The 16,258-nt window shown below is 34.0% G+C and overlaps 2 protein-coding genes across 25 annotated transcripts; both read right to left on the reverse strand.

Moving 5' to 3' along the window:
* Window positions 1-303: 303 nt before the first annotated feature.
* Window positions 304-8,459, reverse strand: LOC147570550 (transcription factor bHLH25-like). Of its 24 annotated transcripts, none has more exons than XM_086657099.1 (10): window positions 7,935-8,459; window positions 7,724-7,884; window positions 6,001-7,666; window positions 4,426-4,471; window positions 3,468-3,595; window positions 2,658-2,872; window positions 2,460-2,546; window positions 1,771-2,376; window positions 1,037-1,408; window positions 304-915 (listed from the first exon to the last, which is right to left on the reverse strand). In XM_086657099.1, the coding sequence occupies exons 7-10, from the start codon at window positions 2,496-2,498 to the stop codon at window positions 841-843; spliced, it is 1,092 nt and encodes a 363-aa protein (XP_086513225.1). In that variant the 5' UTR covers window positions 2,499-2,546; window positions 2,658-2,872; window positions 3,468-3,595; window positions 4,426-4,471; window positions 6,001-7,666; window positions 7,724-7,884; window positions 7,935-8,459; the 3' UTR covers window positions 304-840. The 24 variants fall into 24 exon arrangements, with proteins under 24 accessions (XP_086513225.1, XP_086513222.1, XP_086513213.1 ...); XM_086657096.1 differs by having other exon boundaries at window positions 3,458-3,595; XM_086657087.1 differs by having other exon boundaries at window positions 1,771-2,379; window positions 3,458-3,595.
* An 818-nt stretch (window positions 8,460-9,277) lies between these two features.
* Window positions 9,278-14,695, reverse strand: WDR5A (Transducin/WD40 repeat-like superfamily protein). The gene is made up of 3 exons (XM_086657109.1): window positions 14,286-14,695; window positions 11,550-13,075; window positions 9,278-9,883 (listed from the first exon to the last, which is right to left on the reverse strand). Exons 2-3 carry the CDS (start codon window positions 12,195-12,197, stop codon window positions 9,590-9,592), a joined length of 942 nt encoding a protein of 313 aa, XP_086513235.1. The 5' UTR covers window positions 12,198-13,075; window positions 14,286-14,695; the 3' UTR covers window positions 9,278-9,589.
* Window positions 14,696-16,258: the final 1,563 nt, after the last annotated feature.

Here is a 16,258-nt window from a genome sequence, read left to right on the forward strand (position 1 = left end):
AACGATTCAACATATTGATCTCATCATATGATAGTGAAGATCTTATTCTTTCCAGTTCAACACATGATTCAATATATTTTTTTCAACATACCAACTAAATAATGGGCGAGATGAAAATTTGAGAGCTCTTAAGGTTTGAACACATAATTTTATAGTTGTAAAACATAGGCTAAGTTGGCAAACCAACTCGTCACTTGTTTTTTTTTCTATAAAATTCTAAAATTTGACATGAAACCAACAAAGAATACATTGCCAAGATGGAATAAGCTCATAGTTTAATTGGAGATATTACAATGGTAAAAATAAGTCATCAACAAAAGTTCTCTTTATTATAAATTTCCATATCCAATCAACCAAACAAGCTTACTATTACGACATAAGAGGATGATATTACAATGATAAGGCCAAGAAACAGATCAAAGACCTCAAAAAAGAACTAACAAAGACAGAAAAGGTATACCAACATCTTAACACAAACCCTAGTTCATCTCACCAAAGAAATATCAGAGAGAGAAGAGAGAGAGGTATGTCTCTCACCCAAAAAGATGATACAAGAAAACAAATTGTGTTTAACAGAAGAAGCAGAAGGAGGGTAACAGAAACGTGGACGAAACCACGAAAAAAAGTCGTAAAAGGCCTCCTGCAAAAACTAACCTGCAATCTAAGATGATATCTAAACAGGGTTTGATTAAAGATTCATAACTCAACTATAGAACATTATTTCTAAATATTAGAAGCTTCTAGAAGATCTTATACCAAGGTCTCAAAGAAGCCAAAAAGAGAGACTCTTCTTCCACACATGAACATGAGACTGAACTGAACTCCTTTCTTTTATGAATATCACATAAATTGGCGAAACGCTGACCGTAAATTCTTCACTAGATCCTTCAGTGTCATGCTATAATCTGAATCCATCTGCAAAAATTCAACATGGGTAATTACTAAATTTGAATCAAAACTCAAACACAAGGAAAATTCATGATTTACTTGTATGATCAGTTTGAAGAACACATTAAGTACTAGAGAGATTGATTACCTGAGCAGTCACCGTTATATCAAGAGCTGAATCACCGAAAGGGATAGCACTTGAATTGAGGATAGAGAGATTGAGCTTCTCGATTTCAGATAGTGTTTTAACAAGTACTCCTTTGCGTCTCTCGCAATGAATTCTTATTAAGACATTCTTGTTCGAAACTCTTGCTTCGATCTCGGGTAGTGGCTCATCAGAACAACCAGATGAATTTTCATCAGAGGAAGAGGTGTCATCATCAGATACAAGCTGAGTTTTCTTCACAAAGACTACTGACTCCATTGTCTTCTTTGATTTTTGTTCTTCTAGTGTATTTACTTGCTCTTGTAGTTGTTTCAAGTACTTTATAGCATCTCCAAGAACAGAAGCCTTGTCCATCTGCAATATAGATATGGATACAGAAAATGTTAAAACTACTTCATTATTTATGTGAAAATAATGATATGCAGACAAAAAACTAACATATATATATATATATATATATATATATATATATATATATATATATATAGTGTTCTTCCCCCACCAATAACTAGATGATGGGTACATCGATTCAACATGATTTAGGGTTAGGCGGATGGATCATAGATTTCGTAAATAGATTGACAGATAAATGAACTAAGACAACAAATAGTTTCTAATGAGAATTAATCTTTAGCTTTGGAAATGTTAATAACTAATGCTTAGTCTTAAAGGCGTAGATTATGATGTATATTTGACAAGAAAATGAAAGACCCTACCTTCTTTAGGCCTGGAACGATGGCAGATAGCGCTATGAACCGCTGGCTAAGCTTCTCTCTTCGCTTCCTCTCCGCCATTACATGATCTTGATTGTAAGACGATAGTTTAGTCGTCGCAGTAGTAGTTGCCCTTTTATTAACCGGGTTGCCTTTGGATACAGAATTCTTAATCATGTAAGAACCTTGATGATGAGAAATCAAAACATCAGATAAAAATGACGAATTCCCCGGCGAAACTGCCTCTTCTTTGAGGTTCAAAGTACTAGCATATAGGTGGGTTTGATGAGGATTAATGGTAGACGAATCGTTGGACCCGAAAGAGAGAAGGTTAGTTGGAGAAGAAGAAGAAGCTTCATGAGTAGTAGATTTGTGTTGAGAGTGATAATCAGTAGTTGTGCAAGAATTCCAACTATCACTAGTCTTTAGTTGTTTTGTGGGTCTTTCAGTAATAGTATCCATATAAGGTGAAAGACTTTCAGAGGAAGAGAAAGAATTTCTAGTGAAATCTATTCCAAGTACAGCTGCTATTTGCTGTGCAGTAAGCTGATCATCATGAGAGTTCATATGATCGTATTGATGGACGAAGGCAGTTTGATCCTCCATTTCCTGCTAAATCAATTTTACACCAGTTCATATTTAGTTACTTCATGAACTATATATATAAGTATAAACACAACTCAGGTACTTACCAATTCAGATAACCACCGGATAGTCGACGAGTTCTCCATTGATGAGCTTAATAAATTCAATTGCTTCACAAAGAATAGAAAGATGATCTGCAAAGGTGGAAAGAAGACAACCAAGAGTAAGAGACAGATGATATCTGATCAACAACCAGAAGAAGATTCAAAACAAAAACCAAGAATTCACAAGAGAAGATATCAGACCTTGGAAAATTGTTTTTAGGTTTGTTTCGCAAGAGTCAAGGAGAAGAAGAACCAAGAGAGCACCAAGTCAGTAACAAGTGACGACCTTTTTCCTAGTTTTATAGCATCAACAATTTTACCCCATGACCATTTCAGCACATGTGAACGCCCACTCCTTTATTTCTTTCTTCCAAATAGAAATCTGACACCAACTGCTGACGTGATTCGGCATCAGTCTGTAATATAATCAACAATTAAATAAACAAATACTGAAATTCACACCCTTATTTAGGGATTCTTGGAGATTACTATTCTCATTTAAAACCAAGATTATGCACATCTAGGATTTGTTATCATCTGTCAACAATCAAATAAAAATTGAAATTCACACCCTAATTATTTAAGGATTGTTAGAGATTAGTATAACCATTTTTAAAATCAAGATTTTGCACATCTAAGGTTTATCATCATCTGTCAACAAATAAATAATATATACAAACTTTCATAGGACAATTTTATCGAGTCCGAGTGGGCACTCATGACTCAACCTGATCTTAAGCTGCGCATACTACTTGTATCCTTACAAATTTTCCTTCACAATTCACATCTCCTTTTTACCTATTTAAACCATTCCTGCAACTGATGCAAAAATTCTAAAAAATTATTTATGTATTTTGTTGATTTTTTTTCATGGTTTGGTAGGTAATTTGATAAGCCAATGATTCTCTTTTCACTTAGTTATAAAATGAAGTTAACTCACTACTGTTGTTAGAAATGTAATTTCGAGATTGCAGTTCGATACAATAATTCTACAGTGTTACTTAGCCAAACCTTTCTTCACCGACCAATGGGAATAAGTCGTACGCTCCAAAGAGCACCTCCTAGGGGACAAATTTATTAATCGGGAAGGATAAATCCAAGTATCCAACCCCAATTTCCATATTCTCCTTCTCCAACACCTAACATAAATAAAAGAGGTTCAAGAATCAGTCTATTCAGAAAAATCTAAAATTAATTCTATGAATCAATTATGTACCAGAAAGCATTATACGAACTGTCGAGAGATCAACATCCACAATTTTCAAAATATTTATTTGAACTTTTATTTTTTATAATAATATAACAGTACTTGAGAGTTTCCTATATTTGTGGATGACTTCAACCATTAATTACTCTGTTTTTTTTTAAATTAACTCACCCATCCATGGGACCTGGCAGCTCATTTTTATTTAAAAGCAGTAGCTAGGGTAGCTAGCCGTTATTGCATATCTATGTGAATTCAAACCCAACTATTCACATCTCTTTGGACTATAACTAAGCTCCAATTACTACTAATTCAATGCTTAATCATGGGGTTGAATCTCAATTCTTTATTTTCATATATTCCTGGGCCAAATTTAATCCTTTTATTTTTTATATATATAGAGAATTATTCACAGCTAATATGAGAACCTTTGTTACAGGTTGGCTTAAGAAATTTGAGGCCACTCTACCCTCATAATCTACGTGCCAGGCGTATACGATCCAGAGTCAACTCTAATTGAGGTTAAAATTACAAAATTTAGGATAAACAACAGATTATTGATTCTAATCCAAGAAGAAATCATAATTAGATCGTAATAATTAAAGTATAAGTTAATTATATGTAAATCAGATAGTTTCTAGATTGTGTAAAAGACAAAAATCAGAAAATTGGATTAATTGTCTCTTAAACAAAACAATTAACAAACATCAAGCAATAAAAAATGATTATCTTCAAAATTTCGGCTATAAATGCAAATCTCTTTACCTTCACACTGTAAGTCAATGCCCTCTGTCACTTTAATTAGAAAAATCTAAAATAACATAAAGTATAAATGTTTAACAGACATGTGCTTGAAATTAGGGTTGCCAACGTTGCTGCAACCAGAAAGATTTCTTGTTGTAAGAATTATCGTCTAAAAGTCTCTTGATCGATGGTGTAAGAATCCTAAACTCACGTGCTTAAATCATATATCCCAAGGTTCTTGTTTTCTTCGGAATAAACTACTCTTAATAATGTTCATTAGAATAATCACCACTAGTAATAATTAATAAATTATTACTTTTAGCTTTTCTAATAGCTAAAGTAGTTCATGCCTTTTTAATCACATGGGTTAGTTCCTAATTAATCATATAAATTAATAACACATAGCGCCAAGTCATCTAGTCCTATACACTATGCAGATCACCATTTTTTGTAACCAATAAATGGAGGACATCTCAGTATGTACAGTGTTTTGAGTTTTCTTTCTTCGTTTGCCCTAACCACCATATTGTTTTATTCAATTAAAGGTGAGTTAGGGTATGTCATTTAACAAGCAAGAGACCTAAACAACAATTTATTTGTGTTCTATTATCAAATAAAAGGGAGCAACCTTTTAGGTATCTAAATTAAGTTAAAAATCAATAATGCAGATGGTTTCCAACTTCCAAGAGAATATGTACTACAACTATGTTTTTTTCCATTGAAATTATACGATTTTGGTTTTGAACTTGGATCAGAGCCTTTGATTCAAATATATGCCCTAATTGTCCGGCCAATTTTATACTTTTGATGAGTAAATATAATATAGAAGAGGGTTTAGCCTTTAAGGTCTTCACTCCAACTACCGTCTACCGTCATATCCTTGAGTTTTTTTCTTTGAAACAGATGTCCTTAAGATTCACATTATCACATATAGGTTGGAATCAGAATATATTTTTTCGAACAAAACCCTATTTGTTTTATGTGACACTTGAACATATTTGGTGTTACATGAGATGCTTAATTCAGTTGTTAGACAAACACTGTCGAAGAAATTGCTAAAGATCCAAATATGCATTTTGATATTATGAACTTGTATTATTTTATGCCTGCCAAAGGGTATGAGGTCCTGCAGAATCAAAAGCTTATTCTTAAAAAACGAAGTCCCTATCCCTTAACCTCATCCTGTAATTTGGACTAGTCAAGGGCATAAAAATCTATTTGATCTTGTACTAAATAGGCTGTCATTACAAGATCTTGATGGATAACATTAGTTTTTGCCATAATTTATAGCAACAAATTCAAGTTGTTACAAGTTTTATGAATATTTTATCCCTTCCCTAATCAATGTGCTTTAATTTCTTCCCTAACAACTAGAGTTTATCCAATAAATTATATCATTTAATTAATGTTCACACCTAAACTTGCATTTGTTATATCATGTGTCATGAGTACGAGCAATATTGTCGGATGGTGCAAGAAAATTTCCTAGAACATATGGACTTGAGGGACTAAGTTACTAGAACTTGGAAACAGAGTAATTGTTAGAGATTGTCTCAACGAATAAAAGGAGCGAAAAAATAATTTTGATAGGCTTACAGAAAAGGATGCCTTCTCCTTGTAACGAAAATACATACATACAAAGGTTGGGCCTTCTCTAACTTTGGTTCTCTCCTGCAGATGACATAAAAAAGGACATTAGGAAAAACTGCAATTTTGGGCTTTAGAGTGACCAACAACCATTTATTTCTATATTATCTTAGAATGGTGAAGATTCCAAAATGATATTTCCTGTGAAAGTGAGAGAGAGAGAGAGAGAGAGATTAAGTGTTAATAAGAAAACAAAACATGTCCTCCAACAAGGTTATACTTCTAAATTGAAAGATTTAGCTTCTTATTTTCAGGATTTTGAAGGGCTCTCCTATCTAATGAAAAATTGTCACATTTTGCCAAATAAATAACTCAAAATGATCTCACCAATAGACCCACTTTTCATTATTCATCTAAGTATCTAACATATAGCCAAAATTTAATTGGAATTTCTCCAACATCTTTTCGCCAACATTTTCCACAATAGTCATCTATTATAGCTTCCGAATTTCAATACTTCCCTAGTACAACTATTTAGTTATTCCGGCATTATCTTTGAAGCAAGAGAGTTCAATGAGCATTTTAGATCACCACTCAACTATCTGGAACACTATATCATCAGAAATTTAGAGAGTTCTTTAAATCTCAAGAGCCAACGACAAACTGAGCTTCGAGATAAGATAATAGAAATCAAAATTCACCCAACCCGAGAATTCTGGAAATTTCTCCACTCAGGATTCTAGTTGAAATAGTGAATTCCTGTAGAGAAATGGTTTCCACACTATAAGACTGTTTTTAGAGTTCTTTGGTTGGTGACTCTGTATAAAAGTCCAATCTATTATTCACGACAACTAAAGTAAATTGCTTAAACTTGAAGTTTACGATAAAGACATTTGCATACGACAAATTCACTAGTAAAAAGTCATCATTCATCACATTAGAACCTTCTTAAGCTATAAAAGAATGGACCACTAGTAATACTAAAAGGTGTGTTCATATTTGGACCATGACTAAAGATTTAATTTAATATAAGAATTGACAATAACAGTTTCACAAAAGAACAAGAAAGTACGTACAAAGAACACGAGTCAAAAGGCGAAGAGGCATACCTGGAACAAGCAATTACACCGTAATGGAATCAAATCATTTGTCTTAGATAACAGCTTTCCGCAAAACTCTAATGAAACGTTTTGCCCCCTCCAAAAGAACTAGTATTTACTTTTATGTCCTTCAACGTGTTTCACGCTTTACCAGTACATAACACGAAGTAAATTCATACGTTCTTTTTTCTGAATAAAATTTTACAACTCAAACTTACATACTACCACTTAAAATATTTGTATCACATCTAGGCGCATTTACTATCCTTTCTTACATCAGTCGAATAGGCAATTTTTTCGGTTATGTCTACAACAGTTTAATGAAAATTCCTCGGGTGATTTATTTTGTTTAACATTTCCAAATTCATTTCATAAAAGTGTCCCTATTTATTTCCTTGTTCACAGTGATAGACAAAGAGAAAAAGGTACTGATCATATTCATAAGGAGGAAGTTTATAGAGTATTGACGAGACGAATGGAATATTCCATCTCATATTTGCTAGTCAATGACGAATTGACGATTATGAAAGTGGAATATATTATACAGTATAGGTTATTTTGTACATTAAATGGTACTTTTTTTTTTTGATGAGACATTAAATGGTACTTGATGAATTGACATTAAATGGTACTTGACAGAATATATTTCGCATTTTCAGGTTACATAAGTAAGGTTGAAAATTGTTTTATCTCTGGTAGGCCTTTTGGGAGCTCTTGGAAAACAAAACCTCGTATCAGCAACTAATAAGGCTTGGGGTGTCACATTTCATGTGCTAAAGAGGGTTCAAGTACTCTTGGGGGTATTTTATCGAACAGGTTGTGATATTTCATCATCCAAAGTACTCTTGGGGGTATTTGATCGAACAGGTTGTGATATTTCATCATCCAGAATAAGTAACAACCACATGGAACTTAAACTAATCTATTTACAGTGATACTAAAGTCTATGAGGAAATTTATCAAACAGATTGTGGACGTGAATGATATTTCTACCCAGACTGAATCTTTCAATCTATTAAAACACATAAACATTATAGAGAACAGAAAGAATTTAACTTCTGTACAATCAAGCATAAGTAACTAATATGATTAATCAACATTAATTTTACCTACGGATTTGGACACAATAATCATCCATAAGAGAACCCTAATTTAATAACCTGAATTTCGAGTCAGAGAAACAAGTCGAATGGGGCATGACTGATGAGCATGTCTCGTATAACCTAAATCTCTCTCTCTCTAACTCATCATTATATGTTGGCATTTATGCATGGAGTTCGATTTCATTTTGCAGGTAAAGCAGATGAAATTTAGATTGAAACAAGTTCTATGATGAAATTAAGCTGGCTCATCCGCAGTAAAACCCCCAAAAGAAAAAAAAAAGCTTTTAGTTACGCTTTTGAGCTTCCCAAAGTCATTTAGCCACGCTCTTTAACAAAAACGTTACTAAATCCATTGAATAGAAAAATAACATGTGTCGTTTTCGACAAACCGTGGCGGTTTTGGAATTTCACCCTACAATTCGATTGATGGAAGTATTGGAACATTAACGAAGACATTGTTTTTTCATCGTATAAGTTTGACTCCATCTAAGTATGTATAGATTATAGACGACTCAAATTAGTCATTCTAACAAGTAAAACATCACTACCAACAAATGGGCTACCAGCTGTTCAGTGCAAATGCATAGTCCGCAGGTTCAATCCATTGGAAGTGCATATCCAGGGAATATTGAATGTGGGTTATTATTAGTATAAATAATATAATAAATTTGTTGGGTTTTGGGTGACTTTAGGCCTCTTTCATCTTGTGCACTTGGGCGGTTGTCGTGTTTATCACATCTTCGTGATATATCAATGCCTTGTAACGACTAACGTATAACGTAGTCGACTTCTCAGGAAAAAAAACAAGTAAAACATCACTGAGCAAAAAAAAAATAAAAAAAATCTCCAGATCTGACTTGGGAAAAATAAAATGTAGGACATCATGAGTCTGACTAGTGAACCGTCTAACTGAGGTAAGGGTTTGTGTTCTTCAAAGCAAGATTGAAATAAGTTTCTGCATAGCAAGATAAAACTTAACAAGTGCCCAGCCAGAACATAAGTCACTAAGAATGCTCATAATGTAACATTAAACCCTACTACAAATCAACAGTTTCATGGCTTAATCTCTGTTTAGTCATGAGATGATATTTAGATCTTTAATGACTATTCAAAAAATCAAGATTGAGTAATTCGACAACAAATGCAACTAGATCTGTAGTCAAGAGATAGGCTTAAAAGTTAAAAACAGCCCCACTACAACTATAAATAGACCTTACAAAAATAAAAAAGAAGTTTTGATTCATTTAAATATGTCAGATGGTTTCAATTTTAATTTGTTTACAGTTCTGGACCCAAGACAAGTTCCTCGGCGAAGTAACGAGAATTGAAGCAAAGCTGAGAAAGGAGGTACCGAAATTGAGTTCGGCACTGAGTTGGGTCTATAAAAAAAAATGCTTAGTCTTTATCCTGAGTCCATATCTTCACCGTATTATCGTTTCCAAGTGCACCAGAAGCGATCATATTCTCAGAAGGGTGGCACGTAACAGATATAACCGTGTCTGTATGACCTTCGAGTTTTTGGACTACTTCCTTGGTTTGAAGGTCCCAGAAGTAGACGCAATTGTCTTCTGAACCACTGACTATATACTTCCCATTTGTTACGGAAAATGTCGAGGAAATGCAGAACTTGGAATTAAGATGTCCAGTATATGTCTTCAGGAATTTGCCAGTTGAAAAGTTCCATAGCCTCTGCAAATAGAAAGCACATGATAAGTCAAATATCCATAAACTCTTGATAAATGATACTAACATTTATGGGTATCTGTTAGATCGTATTATAAAAGCCCCTGATGATAATAGTTGGGAAATGGCATGCTCAAAATATGATGATGGCTAGTCATGAGGAGAAAAAAGAGGAAACTATAACATTATATATCTACACCGTTTACCCAGGCACATAAAAATATACAGGGAGAGAGAACGAGGAAACCATCGGATGCTAATAACTTGGTACGCGCCAAAAAAAGGTTCCTTTAGTTGAATGCTTATGTATACCAGTTCTTCCGTTATTTGGTTGAACTTTCAATGAAAAGGATTGCTTGAAGTAACGAAGCATCATAGCTACATAATGAATAGAGTCTATTGAAGTGAGAACTATTTCAACATGAAGAAAATAGAAATGGGGTTCAAGAATAGGATATTTATAAGTTATAACAACATTAAAACTTAAACCTAACTCTAGAAACAACTAAGCAAGCATAACTTGTGTGGCCACTAATTCTTATCAAAGATACTTGTCAATGACCTTGAGAAAATGTCAGATTAGCAAAATTCGAAGGAGTTTTAGCAGTGAATATTTTTTAGCAGGTTGGCCAACTTAAACAGAAAGGGCCATGGTCCTAGGTTCTGAATTACTGAAGACAAAATTATGTATGTAGTAACTTACATACACACATGTAAATTGTCACAAAAATTTGGGTTGGGTCTTCTCTATTTCAAAATTTAGGCAAAAAGGGTTCATACTTTAAATAAGAAGCAATGCAAAAGAATCAAGAATATAGAGCCAAAAAGAAGCTGCAAACTACAAACGCATTTTCCTTAGGATCTTGAGTTGAGAACCTTAATAGGTAATAAGAGCCTCATACAGGAAAAAAAAATAAATTCACCCAACTATCATTTTAGCCTATTTTAGCCACAAAGGTATTGTTATATCAAAATTTTTCTTCTCGAGTGAACTCTAGTTTGAAAGCAAAAAATAGATGACATCATGAATAACCTTATCCATAAACGCATTGATGGTACTAGAGTATTTTAAATCTTATTTCACAAAGCCAATAACAAATAGAAAAGGTTGTGCTTGAGCATCAAAATCCCCTTTTAACATTTATTAGGACATGACACTCTCAAGTAATATTCTTTAGATATACATGAGTCCTCCCAAGAGTACAACAGAAAAAATAGTATTCATTAACTAGATATGACTTTGGAACTGCTATGGCTACTGAATGCCAACATACTCAATATATGCAGCATCCAAGAATCGTCACTTAAGACTAATCATGTTTTGTTATGCCGGTATGGTTAAGATCAACTAATCAAGTATGCAAGTTCAAACTGAAACTACTACTATCCTGCTGGATATTTCCTTCTAAAGTAATTTAATTATTCGACATTCTTTAACATTGCAACAAATAACATGTACAACTTTGTTTGAGAACCATTGATACCCGAATCTTATATCTACTTTCTAACTTAGAAAAGCTCTCAACTTTGAAAACCCCCAATTTCTAGCACAATTTTGATATTTCTAACATGCAAAGAAATTAATCAAACATGGCATCTAAACTACATCAAATATTGAATTGCACAATAAGCTTAAGTTTCATGAACAAGAAGTAAAGAATGAGATACTCACCAATGTATTATTGAGAGTCCCAGCAAGAATAAACTTCCCATTAGGCGAAAACTTAGCATAAGAAACTGGGGGATTATCATCATCAATTAGGGTTTTCATACAATGTCCAGTAGAAGCATCCCAAATCCTACACAACCCATCATAACTACTAGAAACAATCAAAGACCCATCACGATTAAAGTTGACAGCTGTGACAGGATCAGAATGAGCAGGAAGAACTTTTAAGCATTTACCAGTTTTCACATCCCAAACCCTAACAGTTTCATCAAACGAACCAGAAACAATCATATTCGATTGAGGATTGAAATTCACACAAAATACATAATTTGTATGACCATTTAACGTTTTAAGAAGTGAACCAGTTTGAACGTCCCATATCCGTACAGTTTTGTCATCAGAACCAGAACAAACGTAACGAGAATCAGAGGAGAAAGCGAAATCGGAGATACCTTGATCATGCCCTTCTAATTCTTTGATGAGAGTGAAATCAGATGTGGACCAAAGACGAATGGTTTTATCAGCAGAAGAACTTCCCAATAACTTTCCATCGTCTGAGAATTTGACACTTGAGAGAGCTCGTTTATGACCGGTTAGGGTTTGTTTTAGTTTGTAGGGTTTCATGGTGGCTTCTGTTGAATCTGAAGCCATGATTGCGAGGTTTTTACTACTAGAATTTTTAGGGTTTTAACTCTCACGAGTGAGGTGATTCAGATTTTGAGAGGGAAATTCAAATTGGGGGATATAATATGAGATTGATTCGCTCAGGTTTAGCGAGAGAACGAAATTTGGGGAAGACAAAGTTCTTCGTTATTTTTGGGCCATTATTAGTATGGGCCTTTACTAGAGAAGGTCCATCTTACATATTTATATAGGCACCTCCACTGGTACCAACTCCAACCTCCCCAACCCAACCTTCTTTGGTTCATTGAAACAAATTAATAAGAACCTTAGATTGGGCTAAAGATCTAATTTTCTGCTGGTCTTGGTCTGTTAGATATGTCTGCATTTTTCGGCTTGCCCTCCCTTCCAAAATCTGTATTTTTCGGCTTGCCCTGCGAACATGTTCAAAGTTTATTCTCTGTACAAACCAGTGCAAATCTATATCTTCCAGAGTGAGCTGAACTCGAAAAGATATCGGTGGATCTCTTTTTACAATATAAATTGGCCGACAAGTATTTCCCAAATTTCTTTTGGTAGAAGCTCAACGGGGAAATTGAAAAGGAAAAGAAGATCGAAGTTTGAAAGATTGAGGACCATAAAAATTCAAAGAATTAATTTTTTGAGAAACTAAGTTTAGAGACTGAGTAACATGTTTGTGCATACAACCCATTCTCATAAGAGTTGACGATGGGCAGCCCGCACTCTCCTCTCATAGTCTCATGTGAGAGAGTTGTACGTACAGACAGACATGGGACACAAACAACCCTGTCATGTAAAAAAGGTATGTATAGACGACGGGTTCACCGTTTGTAGACCTAGCAGCTCTTAAATTTATGCAAGAGAATCAAACAAAGAACCAAATTTTCCTGCTTAGGGGGGGGTAGTGGAGCAAGACTTTCGCGGACTCTTGAGAGTCCGCGAAAGTCTGAGGCATTCAAATCCAGACATTTGAGAGTCAACGAAAGTCTGAGGCATTCAAATCCAGACATTTGAGAGTCCACGAAAGTCTGAGGCATTCAAATCCAGACATTTGAGAGTCTATGAAAGTCCGAGGCATTCGATTGTAGACAAAATATGTCCCAGACTTTGGTGGACTTCATAGTTTGATGAATTTGTGAAGGATTTGGGACAAATTTGGAAGCCAAAATGTCTTTAAAAAAACAAGAGACATTTGAAGTCCATCATGTGATCAAACAACAATAATAATATTAAAATAATAAATGTCTACCAAATGTCCATCAATGTCTACAAATATTCACAGATGTTTACGAAAGTCGAAAAATATATTTTTGAAATGTTAGTATAAATATATTATTTCATGTGATTAAACAATAATAATAATATTAAAATAATAAATGTCTACCAAATGTCCATCAATGTCCACAAATATTCACAGATGTCTACGAAAGTCGAAAAATATATTTTTGAAATGTTGGTATAAACATATTATTTCATGTGATTAAACAATAATAATAATATTAAAATAGTAAATGTCTACCAAATGTCCATCAATGTCCACAATATTTACAGATGTCTACGAAAGTCGAAAAATATATTTTTGAAATGTTAGTATAAATATATTATTTCATGTAATTAAAAAATAATAATAATATTAAAATAATAAATATCTACCAAATGTCCATCAATGTCCACAAATATTCACAGATGTTTACGAAAGTCGAAAAATATATTTTTGAAATGTTAGTATTAATATATTATTTCATGTGATTAAATAATAATAATAATATTAAAATAATAAATGTCTACCAAATGTCCATCAATGTCCACAAATATTCACAGATGTCTACAAAAGTCGAAAAATATATTTTTGATTAGCACAAATATAATATGCATTACACATTTTGTCAATGGACTCAAGATCTTAAAATGTCCCCAGGACATTTTGTCTATGGATCAAATGTCTTGAAATGTCTATAAAGACATTTTGTCTACAAACTCTCAATGTCTTGAAAATGTCTATGAACACATGTTGTCTATAATAACTCATCCGAAATGTCTTGAAATGTCTACGGGACATTTTGTCTATGAAAGTCTGTGAAAGTCCCGCTCCACTACCCCCCTTAGTTGGTCAGACTGTTGAAAACAGGAAACTTTGAGAGTGTGTGCCAGTTGTGGTGGGGGCATCCTGTTGCTCTCTCTCACAGACACAGAGTCAGCCACTGCCAAGCCAAAGTTAGCAACAGAGTCTTTTTCTAGTTTGATAAAGTTTAAATGGTTGTAATTAGAGCACGTAGTTGTCTCGTTGTCTTTCAATGTTTCCTTCTTTCCGTCTGTCTACTTCTTCACACTACTACTACTACTTCTTAAATCTTCGATTTTGTACTTAACAGTGACCCCATTGATTTAACACGAGCGGAAAAAAAAAGCCGAAACAGTTGACTTCTCTAAGAAAGAGATCTAGAGAGAACAAACAACTCATAAGTAGTTGATGAATTTGAGAAACTTTTACAAAACCCATGTTTAATGGTGAGAGATATTTTGAATTTTGATAGAAAAAAGTGGTGAAACCCCAAGGAAGGGCCACCACATAACTCTTTTTTTTTTTTTCTTAGGTGGAACTTCTATCCAAACAAAATGATAACATAAAAAAAAAACATAGTGTTATTATTTGTGTGTCTAAGAAACATAAAAAACAACACAACCATTGAAATGAGAAAGGCAAGATATTGTGAATGAATGGATGAGAGTTCAAAACAGAGTAAAATGTGTTATCTTTGTCTTAGATATGGCTGACAAGTGGGGTTTTAAGTTGAGTCAGTTATGAGAGCTAGTAGTGTTAATCCAAGCAAGACATGGACACATACATTAACAATGGGTTCATCACATGGGAAGTTTTAGCTAGAGATAGAAAGAAAGAGAAGCACATATATACATACACACATGTATGGTTGGTTGAGGCATTTGAAGAACTTTGAAGATAAAGAACAAATATAGATCATCCAAAATAGATCAATTACAAGACAAAAAGATTCACAACTATTTACTTCACATATGGTGCAAGTGTCATTTACTTTGCAAACAATAGGGCACATTGGCAATTGTTGGCTCATAGTTGATCCATCACATGGGAGGTCATGGGTTCAATATTACTTTTGAATTGTGTAATATGATTCCATATTTCAAGTGGATTCTTAAAATGGAAGAGGAATTCTTTTTTATACAGTAAGATTTGAATTTTGATGTCTCATGTAGAGAGACACGTGTGTTACGTGTTACCACCAACTAAAAAGTGGGTTTCACAACACGAAAGACGAGTTGACATTGTGAACATTTATATTAGATCAAAGCTTAGCCTATTGTTAGTCGCTTTTCTACGGTTCATTTTGTACAATATTTCCTTTGTACGTGTGAAGGGTAAGAAGACAATCCACGAGTCACGTTGGGATGGACCCGCGCTCTATGCTCTAGGGGTGTATATCACTTTGCCTGCCTAAATTACACTTTCAGGGGGAGCAGTGTCATGGCAATCTAAATTACAAAAGTGTGTAGCTTTATCTACTACAGAGGCAGAATATATTGCCATTACAGAATGTTGCAAGGAGATGTTATGGATGAAGAGACTGTTAGAAGAACTTGGTATGAAACAAGATTATTATGTTATTCATTGCGACAGTCAGAGTGCCATCCACCTCAGTAAGAATTCTAGTTTCCATTCCAAGTCCAAGCATATAAATGTGAGATACCAGTGGATCCAAGATGTTCTTGAAGAAAAGGTGTTGAAGATCGAGAAAATCCATACTGACGACAATGGTTCAGATATGATGACAAAACCATTACCCAAAGGCAAACATGAGCTATGTAGCAGTGTTGCAGGTTTGGGGATGGTAGGTCCCTCTTCATAAGTCGGGAGGGGGAGTTTGTTGGGGTCCCTCCTTATAATTAAAGGACTCCTAGTTGGAATAGGATTTCCCTTATTCCTTGTTTGGGGAAAAAAATAGAAACTTCTATTTTTTCAAGCCTAAAAAGGAATTCCTATTTCTATTGGTAAACCTCCTTATTTATTATTATAAAAGGGAATGAAAGGGAAG

The sequence above is a fragment of the Eschscholzia californica genome, unplaced genomic scaffold (genome assembly GCF_041429995.1).
Source record: "Eschscholzia californica isolate CP2 unplaced genomic scaffold, dmEscCali1.0.p SCAF_1, whole genome shotgun sequence".
Taxonomy (NCBI): domain Eukaryota; kingdom Viridiplantae; phylum Streptophyta; class Magnoliopsida; order Ranunculales; family Papaveraceae; genus Eschscholzia; species Eschscholzia californica.